At 44.9% G+C, this 27,122-nt stretch overlaps 1 protein-coding gene across 2 annotated transcripts in view; it reads right to left on the bottom strand.

The window, feature by feature from the left end:
• Positions 1 to 6,649: 6,649 nt before the first annotated feature.
• Positions 6,650 to 27,122, bottom strand: part of BBS2 (Bardet-Biedl syndrome 2) — a 39,359-nt gene continuing 18,886 nt past the window's right edge. For both annotated transcript variants that reach the window (XM_069738666.1, XM_069738665.1), the window contains exons 9-18: positions 25,364 to 25,499; positions 22,827 to 22,966; positions 22,597 to 22,744; positions 19,790 to 19,961; positions 18,093 to 18,222; positions 14,197 to 14,328; positions 13,984 to 14,121; positions 9,390 to 9,502; positions 8,540 to 8,688; positions 6,650 to 7,509 (exon numbers count right to left, since the gene is read on the bottom strand). In XM_069738666.1, the coding sequence (XP_069594767.1) occupies positions 7,403 to 7,509; positions 8,540 to 8,688; positions 9,390 to 9,502; positions 13,984 to 14,121; positions 14,197 to 14,328; positions 18,093 to 18,222; positions 19,790 to 19,961; positions 22,597 to 22,744; positions 22,827 to 22,966; positions 25,364 to 25,499 (1,365 nt within the window). In that variant the 3' untranslated portion in view covers positions 6,650 to 7,402. The remainder of the gene's footprint in view (positions 7,510 to 8,539; positions 8,689 to 9,389; positions 9,503 to 13,983; positions 14,122 to 14,196; positions 14,329 to 18,092; positions 18,223 to 19,789; positions 19,962 to 22,596; positions 22,745 to 22,826; positions 22,967 to 25,363; positions 25,500 to 27,122) is intronic.

Genomic DNA, 27,122 nt, shown 5'->3' with positions numbered 1-27,122 from the left:
GAGTTTTCCCTGTCAGTTCTATCTCGGAAGGTGGTTTTTCTCAGGTCCATCTCTTCGATCCGCCGCGTTTTTGAGGTGACGGCCATTTCCTGCCGTCCTCCTTTCTTGATTTTTCCACCAGGATAAGGTGGTCCCAGGCCTCCGCCTTCCTTCCTTTCTCGAGGTGGTTTTTATCTTTCCACCTCAACGAGGACTTCGTTCTACCTTCCTTTTGTCCAGCTCCGACTCATCCTCTGGAGCGATCGTTGAACAGGCTGGACCTCGTCAGGGCAGTGAGGATCTCCCTGGCTAGCACGGCCGCTTTCCGAAAGATGGATTCTCTTTTCGCCATCCCTGATGGCGTGCGTAGAGGCCTGCCGGCTTCCAAGGCGACGATTGCTCGCTCGATCAGAATGGCAATTTTGGAAGCTTACCGGGTCAAGCACAGGGGGCCCCCTCCTGAGATGAAGGCTCACTCTACCCGGGCAGTCGGCGCTTCCAGTGCGGTACGTCACAGGGCTTTCGCCGACGGCTTTGCAAAGCGGCAACCTGGTCTTCCATCCACACGTTTCGCCGAACTACGGCGGACTCCAGCCTGGGCAGAAGGATCCTGCAGGCGGCAGTGGTGAGTCCTCTGGCCTGATGGAAGTCTGTTTTTTCCCACCCCAGGGACTGCTTTGGGACGTCCCATGGTTCCTGTGTCCCCCAATGAAAGGCGATAGAGAAAACAGGATTTTTGGTTGCTTACCGTAAAATCTGTTTCTCAGAGCCTTCATTGGGGGACACAGCACCCTCCCAAGTTGAACAGCTCTGTTTACTGTCTACGTTTGAGTTCTTTGAACACCCTGAGTGTTTGAAGCTGTTAATCTGTGAAGCGCCATGGATTTTGTTGGCGCTATATAAAGTTTATTATTATTATATTATCCTTCTCTTTTACACGTTTCTTCTCCTACTGCTTTCTCACTAACTGAAGATCCTACTTCCTGTCGGTGGGGTGTACACTGCAGAGGAGGAGCTAACTTTTTATTTGCATAGTGTCAGCCTCCTAGTGGCAGCAGCATACACCCATGGTTCCTGTGTCCCCCAATGAAGGCTCCGAGAAACAGATTTTACGGTAAGCAACCAAAAATCCTGTTTTCACAATTCCTGCAATACCGTGCATTCAAATTAACAGGATTTCTAAAGTTTCCTCACTTTTGGCATTTATCGCTGGTCATCAGGTTTCTGTCACAGGAGAAGGTGAGATACTACTGACTTGGCATCCGCCAGCTCACATGCCCCCCACCTCGGTACTGTGCCCACAACTAGAATCGGGAGAGTGCATAATACCTGGCAAGTGGCTACTAGATGCCATATTGGTATCGCCTCAAAGAGGGGCGCTGGATAACCCTGAAATAGGAATGGTCACACAATGCCGATTTGATGAGTGCCGTGCTGCGTTTTTCACACATTGTCGCCATTATGAGGCTGACACTGGGCAGAAAAAAAAAGTTAACATTAAACTGATGATTATGCTTATGTCCTAAATCAATAGTGCACGTGAAAATAAGCAACTTTGTAATATATCTTATCAGAGAGATTTGCTTCTTTCTCTGCCACAATTGATCAATAATTATCAAAATTCTTGGGTAAAAATCGGTATTTGGTGGAGGCAGAGTATCCCGTTACTAAGAGAGGTGTAGCTGTAGAAAGTAGGGTAACATCGCCTATGTGGGTGGGAGGAGGCGCTAGAAGCAGAGCGCCTCATCTACATAGAAGGCTACCCATAGCAATGGTCTTACCGCTTGCTCTTCTTCCTGGCCCATTACAGCTGCAGGTTTGTGTCCTCTGCTCCTCTCTCTTATGGCGCCATCCTTCTCCTTCTACAGCTCTCTGTTCTACATCCATCAGGTATCAGTCTCCAGCACTATGGTTCCTGTTTTCTCCTCTAGGGGGTCTTTTTATTTTTTTTCCTTAATTTTTGTTAGGACCATTACCTCTCCAGGAACAGCTAGGCTCTGTTACTATAGGCATAGGAACCTCCCCTCAGCAACCCCACACCCGGAAACCTTATATTTATATGCCTAACATCGGGGTTTCTTGCTAGCGTCGGGTACCTCCTCCAATTCCACATTTTGCTTTACTTAACTGCAAAAAAAAAAAAAAAAGCTACAGGTCAACAGATGACCCTCTGCCAGAAGTGCAATTACCTACAATGCAGGCCCCACAGGAGCCCCCCGCTAGCAATGATGAGAGGCCTATTGCATGAGTTTTATACTATATGGAGGACTATGGGCTCTATGTTATATAAAGGATTTCATCTGTGCATTATACTAACATGGAGATACATTATACTATATGGAGGACTATAGAGTACATTATATTATATGGAGGACTATGGGAAGTGCTTTATAAATGGAGGTGCATTATATAGAGGATTATGAGTGCATTATTCTGTATGGAGGACTATGGGGCACATTATACTGTATGGAGGACTATGGGGCACATTATACTGTATGGAGGAGTGGGACGTGCACTATATGGAGTACTATGGGTTTCATTGTACTATATGGAGGAATATGGGAGTGCATTATATTATATGGAGGATTATGGGGGATGCATTATACTATATAGAAGGCAATGTAGGGGCCATTATAACATTTGGAGGGCTATGAGGGAACCTTTATACTTTTTGGATGGCTATTTGGGGGCCGCTATAATTTATGCAAGCAATTATACAGTAGAGGATTGTGTGGGGCCCATAATACTGTGTAGAGGGCTATTGGACTGTTTGGACAGCTAGTGGGAGACTTTATACAGTGTGGAGTGGTGTGGGGCCATTATACTGTATGGAGGGCTGTGGGGGGGGTCACATTTAGGGACTGATGGATCACAAAAAAGATGCAGAGAACGCTCCTAGAGAGGAATCCGAAAAGACACAATTTACCATTGTGAAACCTGGCCTTTGCATTAAGGACTGCTTCAAAGCGTACCACACGTCCATAGATTAATAAAATTTGGTTTTACTCTGTCACAACACACTTTTTTGTAATCTGATGTACTCCGCACAAATTACACATACCACCACATTATAAATTCATACACCAGTAAAATCATAGTAAAGCATTATTATTACTATAACTATGCCTCTAGAAAGATAAATTCCTTAGGGGGGGGACTAGTTTCCAAAATGGGGTCACTTGTGGGGGGGTTTCCACTGTTTAGTCACAACAGGGGCTCTCCAAACGCAACATGGCGTCCGCTCTGCCATGCGCCCAAACAGTAGATTTCCACCCACATTTGAGGTATTGACGTACTCAGGAGAAATTGCACAACACGTTTGTGTTCATTTTCTTCTGTTACCCTAGTAAAAATACAATTGGGGGGGCTAAATTAACATTTTTGTGAAAAAAGTAAAATCTTACTTTTTTTTCCTTCCACGTTGCATTAATTTCTGTGAAGCACCTGAAGGGTTAATAAACTTCTTGAAAATGGTACACTGCACGTCGCTATGCGTCGTTTTGTAGAAAAAACGCATCCTGCAAAAGTGCTTGCAGGATGCGTTTTTTTCTCCATTGACTTGCATTAGCGTCGCATTGCCACACGTCGCAACCGTCCTGCGACGGTTGTGGCGGACCGTCGGCTGCAAAAAACGTTACATGTAACGTTTTTTGCTGCCGACGGTCCGCCATTTCTGACCGCGCATGCGCGGCCGGAACTCCACCCCCACCTCCCCGCACCTCACAATGGGGCAGCGGATGCGCTGGAAAAATGCATCCGCTGCCCCCGTTGTGCGGCACATCCACTGCTAGCGTCGGTACGTCGGCCCGACGCACTGCGACGGCCGAGTACGACGCTAGTGTGAAAGTAGCCTTAAGCACTTTGAGGGGTGCATTTTTTTTTTAATGGTGTCACTTTTGGGTATTTTCTGTCATATAGGCTCCTCAAAGTCATATCAATTGTGATGTGGTAAGTTTTTGTTGAAAGATTAGAAATTTATGATAACCTTTTAACCCTTCTAACTTCCTAACAAAACAAAAAATATTGTTTAAAACTTGTGCTGATGTAAAGTAGACATGTGGGAAATGTTATTTATTAACTATTTTGTGCGATATAACTCTCTTATATTAAGGGCATAAAAATGAAAATTTTGAAAACTGCTAAATTTCCGATATGTTCACAAACGCAAGTCGTATCGGACAAATTTGACCACTATCAAGAAGTACAATATGTCACGAGGAAACAATCTCAATCATTACGATCCATTGAAGGGATCCATTGACGCTCACCCAGCTTCAAAGCTCCCTCTGATGCTGTAGAGCAGTGCTCCCCAACTCCGGTTCTCAAGAGCCACCAACAGGTTGTGTTTTCAGGATTTCCTTAGTATTGCACAGGTTAAGGAATTCTTGCCTTTCCAGGTAAGGTAATTATCACCTGAGCAATACTAAGGAAATCCTGAAAATATGACCTGTTGGTGGCTCTTGAGGACCAGAGTTGGGAAACACTGGTGTAGAGTCAAAACCGCTTCTGCTGGCAGCTTTTGGAGAGCACTCATTTCAGGGCAGTGGAGTAACCCGGAACGACCTGTCAGTCTTCAGGAGCACACTGCCCACCGACAAGACAGGGGAGTGCTGTGCTCCTGAAGACTCAATGTGAGAAACCCCTTTTACATGATTTAAACATTCTGTATTTCCACCTCAACCATGTCCTTATAAAGTTATAGTAGCCCACTGATCATCACTGGTGCATTTGTTTTTCTTTTTTTTTTTTTTTCAACAGTTTGCACTGAGAGTATGATTTGGTAAGAACTAATGTATTGAAAAATAAATATTAGCAGAATACACTGACATAGCATCTTTACCACGGGCTGTGTATACTATTGCAGATTCCCTATAGAGGCTATGTGCATACGCAGAATGGTCCACTGCGGATTTTTCCGCAGCGGATTTGATAAATCTGCAGGGCAAAAACGCTGCGGTTTTTGCTGCGGATTTCACTGCGGTTTTACAACTGCGGTTTTCTATAGGAGCAGCTGCGGAATCCGCAGAAAGAAGTGACATGCTGCAGAATGTAAACCGCTGCGTTTCCGCGTGGTTTTTTCCGCAGCATGTGCACAGCATTTTTTGTTTCCCACAGGTTTACATTGTAATGTCAACTCATGGGAAACTGCTGCGGATCCGCAGCAAAATCCACATCGTGTGCACATACCCTAAAAGTGACTGCAGCTTAGCTGTAACACCAGGCACCACCCATGGTATAAAGTGGCGCTGTTTGCGTAGGGCAACAACCAGGGATCTTTTTATCGAAGCGGCTCAATTGAGTTAGCCCCATAGATAAGTATGACCGTGCACTACACCTCTTCTCTCCCTATACTAAAATAGCAAGGAGCAAAAGAGGGAACCTTTACCTCCATGTAACACAGTCGGACTGGGCACAGGATAGGCCCCGATTTTACTTGTTCATGTCCTATGGTTTTGTTCTCGTAGTTCCCCTATAAAAACTTTTTCTTTTCTTTTTTTTTAACACACAGAAAATTATATTTGCACCTTCACTGTTCATTCACATTTTTTTTTTACAGTCTTCATCTACCATGCAAAATACAGCACTGACATGTTAATGGACCGGTTCCCCCCCACACTTTTCCTTTCTTACAAGAGCCATAGCTATGTCTGATGAGGGCTTGCACATTGCGGGGTGAATCTGTTTTAAATTATACCATTTCCTTTAAAATATAATGTACTAAAAATTCCAAGTGTGGTGAAATGGTGAAAAATCCCCCCCCCCCCCCCCCCCAAAAAAAAAAAAAGAAACTTTCCCCCCCCCCACCCCCCCCCCCCCCCCCCCAACAAAAATAATACAGAAAACAGTGGATTTTGTTTATACAACATTCAATTGTGGTAAAAAAAAAAAAAACACGACCTGACAACTTTGTTGTACAGGTTAGTTCAGTTATGGCGAACCCAAAGTCATATCATTTTTGTTTTATTGAAACGTCCCCCCCAAAAATAAATGTTTCAGTTGCCAAATTCTGAAAGCAATTACGTGTATATATGTATATGTGCGTATATAATATATACTGTCCACACTTTTATTTATTTTTTGCTTGTAGTATTTGTTTTAGGAAATCCCTGCATGTGTTGGGGCTGTCGACCAGCTGCGAGACATGCAGCCGCGTGGACTCGAACATATTTTTCGAGCACACAAAAGACGCGAAGGTTAGCGCAAGAGCATGCTCAGATAACACCTTATCCTAGCACGTTCACTCATCACCATTACACAAACCTGGTGGTTGAGGCTTGAGTAGATCAGGTCAAAGGGATGATGGATCACCAGTTTCTAGCTTCTTAAATGCTGTTCACATCCACCACCTACAATGTACGGAAGGGGCTCATCTCCATGCTATATTTGTGCACAGCAGATGTCTCCAGGAGTGGTAGACCAAGACGTTAGTATTGAGGACCAATGCTTGGGTACCCCACCCATCAGCTGCAACCTACATGGGTAAACAATTTTAAAGAGCAGGACCCCACAGCTCCATAGTCTCAAGTACCTCAGCTCAGCTCCCAACGCTCTTGGTGTTGTGCTAGTAAATGGGGAGTGAAAACTTTTACCGGTGTACTCTTTTGGTGAAGTGCACTTGGATTTATAGCTCTGAGTGGAAGGAAACATGAAAAAATAAAAAAAAACTATCTGCAAATACTAAACTTTAATGCACAATGTGGCTATAAATATTCCAAAAAATAAATATAATATCCACAGATTTAACGCTCTGTAGAAACCCGATGAATGATTGTCTTGTCAAGAAATGTAATGACTTAAAGGGGTTTCTAATCTTTTCTGTGTAAGTGAGCTGTGGTGGAGATGCTGCTAAAACGAACAATGGAGACACGCTTATCTCCAGAATTTGCCTGGAAGGGATGACGTCAAGACCACCGATCACCTGCCCGCTGAGCCTACTGATTGGTAGCACGGTCAGGTGGTCAGAACGTCATCACTTCCAGCATCCCACCCCTTGGCTGACTTACAAAATAAAATACCAGAAAACTCCTTTAACTGATCGCGATAGTGCAGTTTTGCCTATGCCTAGTACAAGGCCAGAGGGGGCCGGTGCACGACACAGATTCAGAGATCCCAAACCATATATTCTGCACCTCTTACGCCCCGCACTGGACATAACACAATATCCGCATTCTTACAATGTAAGAAAACTACTGTATAACACAAATACAAAAAAGGAGGATCCAATACCCAGCATCTGCCTACATCCCACCTTTCGCTCTACACACTATCCACCTCTTCTCATGGCTCAAGGGAACGGTTCCACCCAAATAATCCTGCAATCCTCCGATGAAGCCTCTTTTGTCAGAATTAATAGTTGTTGCTCACAATCCTTTGGTTTTCTAGTCTGCTGGATCACAGTGGTCTCGATTCCTGAAGGCCTGGACTAGGATGGCGTGGCCCCCACACGCATGATTCTGAACAAGGCGTTGATGTTGTTGTTCCGGATTGCGTCTCGGCACGCTGCGATCACTTGCGCTTTTGGTTTGCCCACTAGGAAAAGAGACAAAAATGTGAAAGTTCCATCAATGTTAGCAATAATCATTACTCTTCTCGGCTTCATTGCAAATGATCTTTTCATTCTTTAACAAGCTTTGCAATACGATCAAGCAGATTAGCAGAGACAACCATCGGCAGACAATGATCGTCTTGTAGGGGTCTAACCCCTGGTACTTACACTATCCAGTGAAGGAAGTTGGAGTGACCCCCAAAAATCACAGCTATCCAAATTATGTTCCTGTTATTTCACCCAAAAAGAGTAATAGCCTGATCTTGTTGCCCTCATTCATAAGTTAAAACTGCTTTTGGTGCAGACACCAGTCCAATAGGTCTAGAACTACCTTGTTTTAATGGGCGGTTTCTCTTCTTCTGCATCTTGCCAGCACTTTAAGTGCTGGAACTTTCCTTCCTTTACTTCCCAGCATGAATTGTGTGAGCCTGTGTCCAATGGCTTGCCTTCGTTAAACTGCATTGTATTTATTTTACTCAATTATATAGCGTCATTAATTCTACAGAGCTTTACAGACATTATCATCCGTGTTCCCATTGTGGCTCACAATCTACATTCCCTATCAGTATGTCTTTGGAGTGTGGGAGGAAGCCGGATTACCCGGAGGGAACCCACGCAAACACGGGGAGAACATACAAACTCCTTGCAGATGTTGTCCTTGGTGGGATTTGAAGCCAGGACCCCAGGGCTGCAAGGCTGCAGTGATAACCACTGAGCCACCATACAGTGCTAACCACTGAGCCACCTTACTGTGCTAACCACTGAGCCACCGTTCCGCCCTCAATCCCACCTCTCTTTAATGCCTGCATTCATTTTGACAGGAAAGCAGTAGTGAAGGCAAACACCCTCCCTCGCAATTTTTCAGTTGAATACATAAAGTATTAACAGTAAATAAACCTTTATAATGTTATTTTTTATTAAATATTTTAATATTTTAAGAAATATTACATATAAATATAACAAAATGGCCTATCAGCTGCTTTCCTTGTCCAGTGTTGGTTGCCTCCCGCTTACCTCGTAGACGTCCGGCTCGCTGAATTGCCTGGTTTACACACTTGAGATTGTTCAGTAGATCTGTATGGTTGTTACAACGAATCTTGTAGCGATTGATCAGGTCCTTGTTGAGGTCGTACAGTTCGGTGTAACGCTTTTTCATATTCTTCCTGTATGATCAAGGAGGAATCCAGTGATTTTCATGTGAGCATAATACCTGCAATGACTCTTCCAGGGGTTTTCCGATTTCAGAAAACCTCTGTACCCTGAGTGCAGTTTGTTTAAAAAAAAAAAAAAAAAACGCACTTTACTCACCCTTCTCGGGTCCAGAACCAAGTTTCTGCCACTGCTCCTGGTGTCTGGTATAGTCTGCAGTAGTGACATCACGTCGACAGCGCTGCAGCCAATCAGTGAGCTCAGCGGCTCTGCCCGAGTAGACGTCACAAGTTACTCGGAGCCACTGAGCTCAATGACTGGCTGCAGCGCTGTTGACGTGACATCAATGCTGTAGTCAATAACAGACCTCAGAAGCAGGGACTGGACCGGAGGAGGGTGAGTAAAGCCCGGTTTGTTTGTTTCTTTTTTTAAACAAGCTGCAGTCGGAGGACAGGGGTTTTCTGAGACTGGAAAGCCCCTTTAAAAGTGATTGTCCAGGCTGTTTTCCTGTTGACACACAAACAGCTTGTAATTCGCTGGTTGGGTAATATATCAAGTCAGACTCTCGCTCATTTTCTACGTACAGGCCGAAACGTAATTGAAGCAAAGTTCCCCAAAATGTGATAGGGAACTATATTTACGGTAGATTAGCCACGTATACGCCAGTGAGAAGGTATAGAAGCACCTGTAAGTGTGTGACTGACAGAAGACTTACATGTCCCCCATGAGGCGGGAGTCCTCGGCCTGCACCAGGATGCTGCGGACTAGGTTGGACTGATCTGCCATGTCTGCAGTTAGCTTCTGGTGTACACAGTGGGAGTCGTCTACCTGTGAGGGAAAACACGACACAGTAGATCACCGCATTCATCTGATGAATAGAAGCCCTGTAACATGCCAGAATTATAAATTAGGAAGTTACGGTCCCTGACCATAGGGAAATTGAGACCCCATCGATCACGGCGCAATTTTGTCTCTCGAGAACATGTCTGATCACCGCTCCATTCAGTTTTTTTAGCTGCCCAAAGAATGAGCAGGTTACTATTTTAATAATTTCATAGTTTCGAACCCCAAAGAGGGTAAAAAAGTAACATAGCACTATTCAGTGTATGTATAGCAATGTCATTTTTACATTGCTGTGCAATATGTTCATTTTTTTGTAAGCTATCCAGCTTTAGCTTAGTGTCAGTAGGAGGCGGACATGGGTCTGGTCCCTGACCAGTCTCTACCTTAGGGCCTTGTGGTTTTTAGTAATCCGATTCTCACCCTTAACGCATGAAGAGTGTTCAGGTGGCCAGGAGGACGGTCCTAGCCTTCCTTTCCCTACCCAAAATTCCCCCAGACCGAGACGGCATCAAGGGTGACGACTGTCTACAAACCCAGGATGGGATCCGGAGGTGTCGATGGGTGTCTACAGTCTCCCTTGAAGAGAAGCTGGACGTCATCTTCAGGGAGCTTAAGTTACTCACCCTTTTTCCTTTCTAGGTCCGAGGGCAATGGCAGATCACCAGAGTGGAAGCTGGATGCCGTCGCCATTGCGGCCCCTCCTACGTTAGTAATTTAGGCCCCGGCTTACTGTGGCCTAGCAGTCAAGGAGGCCCACCCACTACTCAGCGATGTGCGGGTTCTCAGAGCGCTCTTTTGCAACTACGCCCCCGCTTTCATCTCATCAGTGGTTGCATGGGCTAACTGTCCACCCTTTTCTTGAATCCACTTCCAATCACTCGGATAATTATCTTCTCCTGCACGCAGCTGCCACATGGGTGTCAAAATCAGTTTTGGCCTGCACAAAACAATTACGGCAAGAAATCCTTTCCGGAGCTCCACCTGACAATCCGGCAGATGTAGCTGACCAACTTACTTAGCTAAGGCAGTAAAATATCTCCTTTCGGCTTCCCTGGATGCCACCAACTGTGCCGCTCAAGCCTCCAACAATGTGGTTGCCATCCGCAGGGTTATATGGATTAAACCATTGCATGCGGATACTGCTTCTAAAAGATCAATCACCAGCCTTCCCTTTCATGACTCTCGCCATTTTGGAGCAAAATTGGACTCGATCATATCGGAAGTTACTGGTGGGAAAAGCACTATACTTCCTCAGCCCAGGCCTAAACACCCTCCAGCAAAACGGAAGTCCTTTCTCTCACCTTTTACCCTCTGGAGAAGGGTCCCTCTGTCAGGATATACCATCCAGCTTTCAGGAACAGAGGAGACCTTCCTTCAAGCCAGCTCCATCCTGCCACCTGTAAGGTACTCAGAACAAATCCTTCAGGAACAAATCCAACATATTCTCTTCTGTATGATGGATTGCTCCCTCTCAGAAATCTATCAGGGCAGCCGGACATCTTTCTCTTTCACGACATGTGGTTCTCTTTAGTCAAAGACGCTTGGGTCAGAGAGGTCATCTCTTCCAGATACAAAATAGAGTTTTCCTCTATTGGCCACTGCTCCCAGAGTCTTCACAAAATCATGGCAGACGTCTTGAACCAGGGATATCCAGGTGCAGGGGTATCCAGGTCATCCCCTATCTGGACGATATCCTTGTCCATGCTCCAACATTCTTATAAACCTTGGATCACTCTCGATACCCTCTCCCGGGATGGATCATCAACAAATCAAAGTCATCCTTAATCCAGTCCATTAATATAATGTAAAGTGCTGTGGAATATGATGGTGCCATATACCGTAACTAAAAATTATTATTATTAATCCCAGCCCAGCACTTGGTCGTCCTGGGCATGCTCTTCGCACACAAGGTTTTCAAGAGTGTCTCCTCCAGAGGACAAAATCTCTTGCCCTCCATGACATCATTTGTCTCCCAAGACGTTCTCCTCAATGCTCCCTATGCTTTTGAATGTGTATTCTGGGTTGGATGGAGGAAATCCCCTTCACCCAGTTTCATTCCAGACCCGTGCAGCTTGCTCTCTTGTCCCAATGGGACACATTTGTCCCCTTCTTGGACCTAAGAATTTCCTTTCCAGTTCGAGTCCAACAGTCTCTGACCGGGTGGCTGTCGTCCTCGATCATTGACCGCGAATAATACTTCCTACTGATTCATTGGCAGGTTGTGACAACAGATGCCAGTTTCCTTGACTGGAGGAAGGGGGGGGCAATCGTTCAGAACCTCAAAGTCTGCGGTCGTTGAAAGAAACAGGAATCCTACCTTCTCATCAATATCCTCGAGATCAGAGCCATCCTACTGGCTCTCCTCATCTGACAGGACTTCCTGATGGGCCTCCCTGTCAACATCCAGTTGGACAACACCACAGCAGCAGCATACATCAATCACCAGGGAGGAGCTCTGAGCCATTTGGCCTTGGTAGAAGTTTCCCAAATCCTCTACTGGGAGGAGCACAGATTCCTGGTTGTACCGGAGATTCATATACCGATGGTCAGTGTTGGCCTAGGTCTGTCATCGGTGGAGCACCCCAGATGTCGACCTGATGGCATCCAGACTAAACAACAAGTTTCCTCTGTTTGTCTCCATGGCTCTCGACCTGCTCACGCACAGCTCTGATGCCCTGGTCATTTCCTGGTTCTAGATCGTCCTCCTTTATCTCTCCCCCCTCTTCCCAGACTGCTCAAAAAAATAAAAGCATAAGGCAATCCAGTCATCGTCATAGCTCCGGACTGGCACAGAAGATCCTGGTACACAGAGGTGGTCATCCTTCTTGCAGGGTTCCTGTGGAAGCTCTCAGACCTGCTTTCCCAGGGTCCCCTCTACCACCAGAATTCTCAGTCTCTCAATCTAATGGCATGCCACGGTGTTGAGAGCCTCAGGGTTTATGGATAAGGTCATCCAAACCATAATCAAAGCTCACAAACCTTCCTCTTCCCGTATCTATCCCCATATCTGGAAGGCCTTTTTCCGTTAGTGTGACCCCAATCACATTGCCGCTATGACTTCTTCCCTCCTGTCCCTTCTGGCATTTTTGCAGTCAGGCCTTGAGGCCGATCTTGCCCTTAGCTCTATTAAAGGACAAGTTTGTGCTCTGTCCATTTTGTTCCAGAAGAACAAACCATCCCCCTGTGGGACCTCAACATGGTCCTGAACATTCTTCAGTGCTCTCCCTTTGAGCCTCTTCGGGAGATCTCTGCCTCTTCTCTCTTTGAAGGTTTCCCTTCTGGTGGCCGTCACATCCATCAGATGTGTTTCTGATTTGGCAGCACTCTCCTGTTCTCCATCAGGACAAAGTACGTTCAGTCCCATCATTTCTTCCAAAGGTGGTATTCAGCCTTTCATCTTAAAGAGGAAATTATCCTCCCCTCTTTTTGCCCTCCTCTAGCTAATCCTTTGGAGCGGTCTCTGAACAAATTGGATCTCGTTAGAGCGGTTTTAATCTACCTCTCCAGGACAGCCTCTTTTAGGCACTCGGATTCTCTCTTCTAAGTCTACTATCACTCGTTGGATGTGGTCCACAATTTTGGAAGTGAATCGGACAAAGAAAAAATCGCCTATTTACGGGGTTATGGCTCACTCCACTCAGGCAGTGTGAGGCTTCCTGGGCCGTGCATCACCACGCTTCCACTCTGCAGGTTTGCAAGCTGGCCATCTGGTCTGCAGGTCACACATTTTGCAACTTCTACAGAGGTCATTCCTATGCCAAATGCCAGCCTGGGCAGGAGGGTTCTCCAGGCACCAGTTGTTCGTCTACTGACCTGAAGGAAACATGCCTTCATTGTTGTTTGCTGGCTGTTGATATTTTTGCCCCACTCATAGGACAATTTTTGGACATCTCATGGTCTCTTGTGTCCCCCAATGAAGCGTTAGAGGAAAAGAGAATTTTGGCTACTCAAGGTAAAATCTCTTTCTCAGAGCCTTCAATGGAGGACACAGCACCTTCCCTTTCATTGCATGTTGTTCTACTCTTTTAGGTGTTTCTTCTACTGCTTTCTCTCTGATTAGCTTCATGCCAGTTGGTGGGGTGTAACCTGCTGAGGAGGAGATAACTTTTTTACCAAGTGGCAGCAACCATACACCCATGGTCTCCTGTGTCCCTTAATGAAGGCTCCAAGAAAGAGATTTTACGTTGAGTACCCAAAATCATCTTTAATATTAACACTTCCAAATACAAGTTCAATAATACTGCTTTATGTATGACAAACACCCTTGCCAGATGACAGGCATATTTTCTAATACCACTACTGGTGATGGATAATATAAATCTCTGCAATTTATTAGTAAACTTTATAAATATACTGACGCCTATAATAAGTAACCAGCATAAATGTGCTGCTCCCGATAACATGCAAAGCAATGGAAATGCAGTGTATGTCCATTGTTGCAATACAACTTTCCGTGCAGAACTCACCTTCACAAGCACCTTCCGTAGCTGATCAAAGTATTTGGGGAAATTGGCTTCTACTGCAAGGTCTTCTATAGCTAGGAAGGTCACCATGGACTGAACGATGTCTCCAGCAAGGTCAATGTCATCAGTTTGTAACATGATCTGCAGCACAGAATATCATTTTACACAATAATCAAAATAGGAGGCAGCTACTGATGCATACGGAGCAGCACTCACCTCTCCGCTGGGCTTCATGTTAAGGAGCAGGGTCCCCGAATCACGGAGGGATGTAAAACAAATCTGAAATGGAGCACTCTGCACCTCTGTGTCTTCTGGTAGCAGGAAATTTTGGTTTAACCAAAGAACCACCTTTCCAAAAGTATATAAAAAAAAAAAAAAACTTTAGTCACAGATTAAAGTTTATATGACAGCTATCGGATGCAAAATGAATCGAAGGACCTAGTCCATCGGCTACACCGGTAATCTGTGGCTGTTGGACAGGAGCCATGAGAGCCATCTAGAATTGCTGGACCTGGTCTATCAGCCACAACTGTAATTTGTGGCTACTGGACGCGAGCCCTGAGAGCCATCTAGAATTCCTGGACCCGGTCCATTGGCAACATTGGTAATCTGTGGCTATGGATGCGAGCCCTGAGAGCCATCTAGAATTGCTGGACCCGGTCCATCATCCACGACTGTAATCTGTGGCTGCTGGACGTGAGCCTTGAAAGCCACTTAGAATTGAAGGACCGGTCCATCAGCAACATCAGTAATCTGTGGCTACTAGACGCGAGCCCTGGGAACCATCTAGAATTGCTGGACCCGGTCCATCAGCCACGGCTGTTATCTGTGGCTACTGGACATGAGTCCTGAGAGCAATCTAGAATTGCTGGACCAGGTCCTTCAGCCACGACTGTAATCTGTGGCTACTGGACAAGAGCTCTGAGAGCCATCTAGAATTGCTGGATCCGGTCCATCAGCCACGACTGTAATATGTGGCTACTGGACGAGAGCCCTGAGAGCCATCTAGAATTGCTGGACCCGGTCCATCAGCCACAACTGTAATCTGTGGCTACTGGATGAGAGCCCTGAGAGCCATCTAGCATTGCTGGACCAGGTCCATCAGCCACGGCTGTTATCTGTGGCTACTGGACGTGAGCCCTGAGATCCATCTAGAATTGCTGGACCAGGTCCATCAGCCACGACTGTAATCTGTGGCTACTGGAAGCGAGCCTTGAAAGCCACTTAGAATAGAAGGACCGGTCCATCGGCAATGTCGGTAATCTGTGGCTGCTGGACAAGAGCCTTTGAGAGCCATCTAGAATTGCTGGACCTGGTCCATCGGCAACGTCGGTAATCTGTAGCTGCTAAACAGTGCCATCTATTTCCTGGCATCCATGGCTATTGATAGCACAGGCAAAGCCAGTGGCCACTCACCTGCTAGGTCCTCATGACAACACTTCCATTTTTAGATATAAGCTACTATCCACCTCAATAGACACGTCCCAACGGGATAGAATTGTAGTGGAAAACAATAAGTGTTGTCCTGATGACCGAAAAGTACTACAGCTGCACGATTTGTGTGTTTATCAAAACTGACTGCATAGAAGATGATAAAATAATACATGAGGGATGAGATCAATACATCTCCCTGACCTGGGGTCCAGAAATGATTACGTTTACCGTGGGATTTATAGGATAGGGTCCTTTGGGTCTGCGTCAACTTGCAAGATGGTTTGAGCTGTCACTTGTTTGGCTCAGTAAAGATCTGTCTGCACTCCTGACATGAATATTTTAGTAAACGCTTTGCATCCACCATGATAGAACAATTGTGGAACGTAAATTTTTACGTCTATGTGTTGTGCTGCTCTATTATTCCTCTTGGAAATGTAGATTCCCCTTGGTAATAGGGCAGGTCCCTAAACAGTATTTGGGCTCATTCAGACACCAGTAATTTGTCTCATACGCAAAACGGTTTGCGTTTCCTCAGCTTTTTCTTTTCAGATTTTCATCAATTTTTCTGGTATGCAAAGAAAGAAAAAGGAGGTGTTCGAAGTTTCTCCTATTAGACAATGACCGCACATGGATGCACACAGATGGCATCTGAGTATTGTCCAAATTTTTCATGATCCCATAAACTTGCATGGGTGCGTTTCCTCCGCGACTCAGATCAAAATCAGCCATGATTCCTTATTTTGTTGCGGACCACCGGATCCACAAAAATGCACGTACATGTGAACAACCCTATAGACTATAGTAGGTACGAATTCTAAAAGACAGAAATAACTCCTATATAATAAACTGATGTCAGAATCAGCCTAATACACTGCTTAAAAAAATAAAGGGAACACTAAAACAACAGAATATAACTCCAAGTAAGTCAAACTTCTGTGAAATCAAACTGTCCACTTAGGAAGCAACACTGATTGTCAATCAATTTCACAAGCTGTTGTGCAAATGGAATAGACAACAGATGGAAATTATTGGCAATTATCAAGATACACTGAATAAAGGAGTGGTTCTGCAGGTGGGGATCACAGACCACATCTCAGTACCAATGCTTTCTGGCTGATGTTTTGGTCACTTTTGAATGTTGGTTGTGCTTTCACACTCATGGTAGCATGAGACGGACTCTGCAACCCACACAAGTGGCTCAGGTAATGCAGCTCATCCAGGATGGCACATCGATGCGAGCTGTGGCCAGAAGGTTTGCGGTGTCTGCCAGCGTAGTGTCCAGAGAGGCTGGAGGTGCTACCAGGAGACAGGCCAGTACACCAGGAGACGTGGAGGGGGCCGTAGGAGGGCAACAACCTAGTAGCAGGACTACTACCTCAGCCTTTGTGCAAGGAGGAACAGGAGGAGCACTGCCAGAGCCCTTCAAAATGACCTCCAGCAGGCCACAAATGTGCATGTGTCTGCAGAAATGGTTAGAAACCGACTCCATGAGGATGGTCTGAGTGCCTGACGTCCACAGATAGGGGTTGTGCTCACAACCAAACACCGTGCAGGACGCTTGGCATTTGCCACAGAACACCAGGATTGGCAAATTCGCCACTGGCGCCCTGTGTTCTTCACAGATGAAAGCAGGTTCACATTGAGCACATGTGGCAGATGTGACAGAGTCTGGAGACGCCGTGGAGAGCGATCTGCTGCCTGCCACATCCTTCAGCATGACCTGATTGGCACTGGGTCAGTAATGGTGTGGGGTGGCATTTCTTTGGAGGGTCACACAGCCCTCCATGTGCTCACCAGAGGTAGCCTGACTGCCATTAGGTACCGAGATGAGATCCTCAGACCCCTTGTGAGACCATATGCTGGTGCGGTTGGCCCTGGGTTCCTCCTAATGCAGGACAATGCCAGACCTCATGTGGCTGGAGTATGTCAGCAGTTCCTGCAAGATGAAGGCATTGAAGCTATGGACTGGCCTGCCCGTTCCCTAGAACTGAATCCAATCGAGCACATCTGGGACATCATGTCTCGCTCCATCCACCAACGTCACGTTGCACCACAGACTATCCAGGAGTTGGCGGATGCTTTAGTCCAGGTCTGGGAGATCCCTCATAGACCATCCGCCGCCTCATCAGGAGCATGTCCAGGCGTTGTACGGAGGTCATACAGGCATGTGGAGGCCACACACACTACTGAGCATCATTTCCTTGTCTTGAGGCATTTCTACTGAAGTTGGATCAGCCTGTAATTTGATTTTCCACTTTGATTTTGAGTTTTCATTCCAAATCCAGACCTTCGTGGGATATTCATTTTGATTTACATTGAAAATTGATATGTTTTATTGTTCTGAACACATTCCACTATGCAATGAATACAAATTTGCAACTGGACTATTTCATTCAGAGATATCTAGGATGTGGGATTTTAGTGTTCCCTTTATTTTTTTGAGCAGTGTATTTAATTTATTCCTACATTTCCAGGAGAAATGACAAATGAATTGCACAATGCATAAGTGGAAGGAAACATGCTCCAAAGTTTGGAACCGAGGTGTCAGGGGGTCTGACGGGTGCCCCTTAAGCAGACTACGTGGAGGGGATCATCATATTCCCTGCACCTACACACTAATAAATTAGGTATACCCATTTCATCTTTACAGAAAATTTTGCTGATAACACAAGACTTACCCTCTGAACACGCTCATTGATGGTGAAGGTGACATAGCTGGAAGGCTCTGGGGTGGAGGCAGCGTTACCGAGTACGTACATGGAGAAGCGAGGGAGCTGCCGTGTCAGCTCAAAGACATGAAATTGGACACTGTTCACAAGAGAAATGTTCAGAGATCAGTGGTAAATACAGGCAAGATCTGAAACGCATTCATGACAATGCTATCTAATACTCACCAGGATCAGCTAGTTCTTTTATTTCCATACGGTCTATGAAAAATGTAAGCTGGAAGCTTTTTCCAGTTTCAGAAAAACTATCCTACGGCTGCAGATTATTTAGAAAAACCCTAAACCCTTCTCAGCCTTCCCAGGTCCAACTCTAAGTCTCTGCCGCTGCTCCTGATGTTTGTTATTGCCTGCAGCACTGACATCACGTCAACAGTGTTATAATCTGTGAGCTCAGGATGTCAACTCCGGCAGAGCCGCTGAGCTCATTGATCGGCTGCAGTGATCTTGACATGACGTCAGAGCTGTAGACTACAACAGACATCAAAAGCAACGGACCCGGGGAGGGGGAGTAAAGCCCAGATTGTTTTTTCAACTAACAGCAGCTGGGGGACGGGTTTTCTGAAACCAGAATACCCTTTAAAGGGCAGACAAGGCTAAGGGTCTTTCTAAATTGCCTGTAACAAGTGTTAAGAGACAATATAGGAAGCCATTTAGATTACACTGTGCACAATCATGTGTATCCTCATGCAGGAGATCGCATGTCATCAGCTTAGAGGATACAATCAGTGACAAATGTGAATAATCGTTCATGGTTCATTTGCAGCAAATGTTTAAAGTGAACGATGATTACAAATAATTTGTTAGAACAATTACCCGGATAGGTCTGAAGCTACACATGGTCTTTGGCTGCAACACAGGTCACGTACCCAAAGATAGATGAACGCCGCTGCTACATCATAGCATAATGCAAGTGAATAGGGTCACATAGTGGCCCGCAAGGTACTGCGACGACCTAGTCGGAAATAATTCCAAATCTTCCTGACTTTTTGCGATTTTTCCTATTGCAATAGCTTGTGAGTCTTAAGATGACCCCATTCGCTTGCATTACAATGCCCTTCAGTCGCTCATGCATGTGTTTTCAATGGCGACATGAAACCAGACAATTTCGCAGGTGCCAGCCTTCTCTTCACTGACAGATCATGTTGGAGGAAGAGATATATCAGGCATTTTTAACTTCATAGGCTGACCTTTTGTGGATAACAGCCGGCGCCGTATGTCCGACAATGTGTATTGAAGGGGTGATGAGGAAAAGCTGTTGGCCACCAATAGCCGAGCGGGTTACCGCTGGTGGGAATAAAGGATCGGATATTGAAAATCAACATGCCAGGTCCTTCTTATCTGTCAGGACGTCCATCCATATTACCTGGTCGGGCATTCCTGCCATCTATAAGTTGAGCCGACATTGACCTAATGTATAAATCAAATTGTGACTCTGTATACTAACCCCCCCCCACTCGAACAAAATAACACTGATCAATCAATAAATTAGGGAATGTGATTGTATTCTGTCTTTCCAGTTTGGGCACCAAGTATGGGATCAAACTCTGGCTGCCCACCAGTCTCGTCCACCTTCTTTCGCAGTGACGTGTGGCTACACCCTGTGCCAACACAGACCGTCATGGTGGACTGTACTCGTGGTATAATCTTACCTGCTCTTGTAACCCACAAAAGCTTTTATGTGCAGATCCACAGGGACATCTTTAGGAGGGCAGATTGGTACTCGAATACGACCGGTTAGATGTTGGGCACTGGGGTGTACGACATGGCTCTCGCCCTCAAATATTCCTTCAGCGAAGATAAGTATGGCGCGTATAATTGTGTCTATGGAAATAAAATCACATTGTAAGGTCCAAATGTGTAGTGTATAGTAGATAAGGCTCGGATCATAGACGCACTATGGCTTTCCTTTCTGCTGGAGCCATGATAAATCGGTTATAATACTTTTTTGTAATTAATCTTATAGGGGTTGTCCGGGCTTGGAACAAAAGTCTGCTGTCACAGTGTAAAGGGGGGTAGAGGGATCCAAGGAACCTCGGATTCTAAGACTTATCCTTGACTGTGGAGTGATCAAAGAAGATGCCCCACTTTGTGTACTAGTAACATGAATGGAGATTTGGGTGCTGCTCTGTAGTCTGCCCTGGGGACACAGAAAGGACCCCAGAATTATTTGTTCGCTAAGCATGCCATTGGGGCACACTCAGTGCTTGGGTCATAGTGACACAGAGGATAGTGTCTTACCACACAGGAGTATACAAATTATTGATGAGCAAAAAGATGAGTAACAACACCTCAAGTGGTGCAATAATGCACATCAAGAGTACAAAGTAATAGCAAGAGGCTCCCCAGAAGTGCACATTCAGGGGCGCACATTCAGTTTAAGTGCATTGCAGCGTAGAGACCCGTTGGGTCCGTGCGTGGCAAAATACGCTGCCGGCCAATCAGAGGCCAGTAGCTGACGTATATGTGCAACGTCGCATGGCAGTGACGTCATGAACTCCCGACGCTTGCATGCTGAAGTCAGCTGCCGGCTTCAGAACAGATGGCTGCGTGGCGGGGGTGTGCATCGAAAACCAGCAGTTGAAGTTCAGACTTTCAGTTTTCATTTGAGGGTATCCACATTACAATTGGATGAAGGGTTTAGGAGTTTCAGCTCCTTAACATGTGCCACCCTGTTTTAAAAGGGACCAAAGTAATTGGACAATTGACTCCAAGGCTATTTCATGGACAGGTGTGGGCAATCCCTTTGTTATGTCATTCTCAATTAAGCAGATAAAAGGTCTGGAGTTGATTTGAGGTGTAGTGCTTGCATTTGGAAGGTTTTGCTGTGAAGTAAACATGCGGTCAAAGTAGCTCTCCACGCAGGTGAAACAAGCAAACCTTAAGCTGCAAAAACAGAAAAAACCCATCCGAGAAATTGCTACAATATTAGGAGTGGCAAAATCTACAGTTTGGTACATCCTGAGAAAGAAAGAAAGCACTGGTGAACTCATCAATGCAAAAAGACCTGGGCGCCCACGGAAGACAACAGTGGTGGATGATTGCAGAATAATCTCCATGGTGAAGAGAAACCCCCTCACAACAGCCAACCAAGTGAACAACACTCTCCAGGAGGTCGGCGTATCAATATCCAAATCTACCATAAAGAGAAGACTGCCTGAAAGTAAATACAGAGGGTTCACTGCACGGTGCAGCCACTCATAAGCATCAAGAAGAAAAAGGCTCGACTGGACTTTGCTAAAAAACATTTAAAAAAGCCGCACAGTTCTGGAAGAACATTCTTGGGACAAATGAAACAAAGATAAACCTCTACCAGAATGATGGAAAGAGAAAAGTATGGTGAAGGCGTGGTACAGCTCATGATCCAAAGCACACCACATCATCTGTAAGACCCAGCGGAGGCAGTGTGATGGCTTGGGCATGCATGGCTGCCAGTGGCACTGGATCACTAGTGTTTATTGATGATGTGACACAGGACAGAAGCAGCCGGATGAATTCTGAGGTATTCAGAGCCATACTGTGTGCTCAGATCCAGCCAAATGCAGCCAAACTGATTGTACATCTGTAGTATGAAATGACGACCAATGACCCAAAACATAAAGCCAAAGCAACCCAGGAGTTTATTAAAGCAAAGAAGTGGAATATTCTTGAATGGCCAAGTCAGTCACCTGATCTCAACCCAATTGAGCAGCATTTCACTTGTTAAAGACTAAACTTCAGACAGAAAAGCCCAGAAACAAACAGCAACTGAAAACCACCGCAGTGAAGGCCTGGCAGAGCATCAAAAAGGAGGAAACACCGCGTCTGGTGATGTCCATGAGTTCAAGACTTCAGGCAGTCATTGCCAACAAAGGGTTTTCAACCAAGTACTAAAAATAAACATTTTATTTAAAATTATTGAATTTGTCCAAATACTTTTGGTCCCTTTAAAAACAGGGTGGCACATGTTAAGGAGCTGAAAATCCTAAACCCTTCTTCCAATTTTAATGTGGATACCCTCAAATGAAAGCTGAAAGTCTGAACTTCAACTGCATCTGAATTGTTTTGTTTCAAATTCATTGTTGTAATGGCTATAACCAAAATTACAAAAATGTTGTCTCTGTCTAAATATATATGGACCTAACTGTATGTGTATGTGTATATATATATATATATATATATATATATATATATATATATATATATATATATATATGCCAGGATGTAGGACATAGATATATATAGTCTTGTCAAAATGTAGGACATAGATATATATAGTCTTGTCAAAATTTTGGGCATGTATGACCAGTTCTCTCACACTGGGGAAAGTAGGACCCTCGTTCTCTGCATCAGAGGGTGAGACATTGAAAACTTCTGCCTATTTTGCTATATCAACTAAGTGAGCAGAGTTTTGCGTGAGAGACCGTATCCTTCACTTTATACAATTACCGCTCCGCCATTACACAGGGGCCATCCTCACCATTTGATGTAGAAATGCTGAGCTCCACATGTGCAGACTGGGTCTCGGAGCCCAGGCTTACAGATAGAGCCGTCTGCAGCTGCGTATTCGCTGGTATCACTCCCATCTGTCCGTCAGGCTCGCTGACTTGAACCCGTAATTCTGCCTGCTGCAAAGAACAATCCGCTGTCAGCTGAGTCTATTACACTGGTGCTGTGCACAGCGGTATGTGTGTACATTGTATCATCAACCTTTGAGTTCTCCTGATAGTTCTTCAGCTCCAGCAACAAGTTCTGCTTCTTCTGACTGAGCTCTCGGACAAGTTCCTGTTCCACACTTGTATCCATCAGACTTCCCGCCGTCTCCTGGCAAGAAGGTAGGTAGCCTCTCACTGTGGGCAAAAAGAAAACTGTCCCTAACCAAATGATCAGGTTTCCATATTAACTATCACATAATCTTTATTATAGGACAACAATTAGGCTTGAATTGCAGCCCGCTCTGACCCACTCTGACTTGTTATGTTAAGACATCTGGTTGTACAAGGAATGGTTCTGCACATGGTGTGACCGTGTCTGCGTAGGACATGATGGGGTCTGAGTAGGGTATGTTGAGGTCTGCGTAGGGCACGATGGGGCCTGCACTGGGCGTGACCTGGTCTACATAGGTTTTTATTCTTTGCAGTATTCAAGAATGTTTTCATCTCTTGATAGCAAACCATAATAATTAGAATACAAGCCTGTGCTCACTACACTCCGAGTGTCGTAAGCTTGGTTTGGCCAGGATGCTGCCCATTGTGTGCTATATTATTCAAAAAAGATTACCGCACACTCAAGACTGGTAAGATGCAAAAGGTGTATGCCAATTTTATTGAAGAAAACAAAACAAAAAAGTAGTGGTTGCCACATTCATATTCATTTGAAATAGACAAAAACCCGACGTTTCGACCCTCCCGGGTCTTACTCATGGGGTTACTCAAGTCCTTTGACATAGATGCATAATAGTGGCAGTGGTAGGGGGTGTACGACCGATCCCTTGTTAAGGCACAACCTTATAATAAAGCCAGTCCGGGCAGAAGTGTCCCGGGAGCACAGAATCTGGGTGGTGAGGGCCGTTAGACACCTAGTGAGTCTGAAAAGGGTCCCTGGGAGGATAAGCGGCGCATCCCGCGCCTTGCTGCGATGTCCTGGGGGGAGACCCGGAAAGTCTTTTTTTCTTTTTTTGTCTATTTCAAATGAATATGAATGTGGCAACCACTTCTTTTTTGTTTTGTTTTCTTCAATAAAATTGGCATACACCTTTTGCATCTTACCAGTCTTGAGTGTGCGGTAATCTTTTTTGAATGATTGACTTGACCTCACGGTCAGTTTACCAGCACCTCCTTGTCCCTGACCTGAGTACACACCATTTTCCTTGTCATTGTGTGCTATAGTCTCTTTATAACAAATGTTAGATCGAGCTGGAGACTGTAATTGGAGGGACACTTTAAATTGTCACAGTACTTTCAGATAATTTGATCACATTTGATAGATGTGACATCATAGACTGATAACAAAAAGTGGAGGCTATTCTTTGTGAGGGAAGAAAAATACCAGCTCCTACAGTGCTGGCAGAATGATGATGAAGAGAACTGACTTAAAAACAGAGGATGGAAGCACTTAATCACTCTTCATTTAAGTAGCTGCAACTAAGACATTCCCTAAATGCCCAGTTCTCAGATACTGGTAATTCTCTCATATCTTCATACCCCCTGATTGGGATTCTAAGGAGCCAGGGACCCAAGGGGTTGATCTCCTCGTTATACACCGGGTACTAAGTGGGAGATGCCCCTCATTGTTATTGTTGGTTGAGGCCAAATGGAGGACAGTATCACCCTCCCTATATGAGGAGGATTGGAGCGAGGCCGTGACCTCCCCACAATATGTTCCTTGGCAATTAATAACAGGCTAGTCCTAATGTATAGAGTCCATCAATGGTTTCTGACTCCTAGCAGGTTATATACAATGTGTAGATCCACCACTGCAGACTGGCATAGGTGTGGGGAAGAGGCGGCAGAGTTTATACACCTGATGTTGTATTGCTCTTCTATTGAGGACTGTTGGAAAGAGGTCCTAGCTATCCTCATCAAGATCATACTATCGCCCTAAGGTGTGTAGCCCGGCCCCGCTACCCTTGAGCTCTTCTCAGGCAACCACCATGAGATGGATGGATAGAAGACCATCACAAATTTCACACTGGGTCAGTGTGGTAAATACTCCAGATTCTTATGAGGGTGGTCCTAAAAAAATGTTGAAGGTATGAAAACTTTGGTGTTATTCCCCTTTGACTCCCCAGGCGATGAGGTGTATACTCTCATGATATATGTGATATTTGGTGCCTGACGTTGGTGCCTTATGGTTTTGGATAAGATATTAGACCCATGGTATAATAAGGGCAAGGTTAACTTTGCCGGACAGTATTAATGAGAAATACTGTTTGTTCCTTTATTCTATGATGTGACCTTGTTATGTTGCATAATCCTCAAAAAAAAAATAAAACAGTTAAAAAAATGGGATATTACAGAGCATGAGAAATGGGACCGAGGACATAGTAGACTGGTATGGGCACCCAAGGCAGTTTAAACGTATTGATGGGGTGAGGCCAACAAGACCCTACGTTGGCTCTGGTCTCCTAACCTGATAAATGAGGCAGTTGCATTGTGGTCAGGAGACCCTCGGTTAGGCCAGCCCTGAACATGGACTGTAAAACGTGTGAATGTGCCCTGCCATGTTTTCTCATGATATGTACTCACCTTCCCCGTCTATAGAACAGCAGATAAGTTGGGTTTTTCCATCCATCCGGTAATCTCCTTCTACCACTCCAGCAATGGAGGACGAGAAGTTATCCTTAAAGATCACCTCTCCTGTGCGGTCGCTGCGGGCATCCACCTTTATAACATCCCCAAAGATAATAATTAGGTAATAAACTATGGGAGATATAACACAGCAACATCTGCGGTAATCCTTCATAGATCAATAATCCATATGTATTAATACTCTCCTAAATGGAGCCATAAATTACAAATACACCCTCTCTGCATCAGAAATTTGGCCATGCCAGACGCTTTTCCTCTTGGCTCGCTCACTTTACACCAATATTGTGCACCAAACGAACCAAACACACACCGTTTGCAAATCTGGCACAATGCAGGCAACACGGCCTTTTCACGCCACTTTTTAACCCTTGCCCGAGTATGTACATAGCTCAGATTGCTCGCTGCTGTTTAACCATTTAGATGCCACTGTCCATCTATGACAGCGGCATTTAAATTGTTTTGTTGCATGTGCGTGCCCCAATTTCAGGGGCGCAGATGAGCTAAGGATTTGCCATCATTGCACTGCCTGTGGCTGTAAAGAAAAAAAAACTAAACGTCTGAACTGCCATCATCTTGCATCCCCCTAAATATTGGAATAAAAAGCAACCAATGCTACCAATAGACCCCCAAAAAATAAACTCTCATGCAGCTCCATAAAGAAATAAAAAAGTTACGGGTCTCGGAAAGGGTTTTTTTTTTTCTTCATTTACAAATTTCCCCATTTTGTTTTGTTTTTTTAACCCCTGGAATGTAAAAAAGAAAGACAAAAACACAAACTTGGTATTGCTGACATTGTACTGACCTGAAGAATCATTTTACTGCTCAATGAACACTGTAATCGCAAAACTCAAAAAGCAATGGTGGAATTGCATTTTTTGTTTTTTTTTTCCACTATTTTTTCTTCTGTTTTTTGCAGTACATTTTATAGTGAAGTAAATGGTGTAACGGAAGATGACAATCCGAAAACCATACAAAAGCATATATAAATGCATGACCAGTTTGGTAGTGGGTCAGTAATGGTGTGGGGTGGCATTTCTTTGGAGGGCCGCACAGCCCTCCATGTGCTCGCCAGAGGTAACCTGACTGCCATTAGGTACCGAGATGAGATCCTCAGACACCATTGTGAGACCATATGCAGGAGCTGATCAGGATGCCCAGGCTTTGTAGGGAGGTCATACAGGCACGTGGAGGCCACACACATTACTGAGCATCATTTCCTTGTCTTGTGGAATTTCCACTGAAGTTAGATCAGCCTGTAACTTAATTTTCCACTTTGATTTTGAGCAGCATTCCAACTCCAGACCTCCGTGGGATATTAGTTGTGTTTTACGTTGATCATTTTTAGGTTTTACTGTTCTCAACACATTCCACTATGTAATGAATAAAGATTTGCAACTGGAATATTTCATTCAGTGATATCTAGGATGTGGGATTTTAGTGTTCCCTTTATTTTTCTGAGCAGTGTATATATATCTATATAGCAAATAAAATTCAAATCATGCAAAGAATGACTCCAAAGAAAGGGGAGGAAGAAAAAAAAACAATGGTTCAAAAATGAAAATATTTCACGATCATGAAGGGGATAAGAAGTGTATGCAAACAGTGTCTAAAACAGGAATCTGTCACCAGTTTTTTCCACCAAATCTGAAAGCAGCATAATAAAGGGGAAGAGACACTAATTCCAGCGATTTGTCAC

This window comes from Ranitomeya imitator, chromosome 9 (genome assembly GCF_032444005.1).
Source record: "Ranitomeya imitator isolate aRanImi1 chromosome 9, aRanImi1.pri, whole genome shotgun sequence".
NCBI classification, from domain to species: Eukaryota; Metazoa; Chordata; class Amphibia; order Anura; family Dendrobatidae; genus Ranitomeya; species Ranitomeya imitator.
Note: the sequence above shows the minus strand (reverse complement) of the source record. Positions and strands in the feature narration are given on the sequence as shown.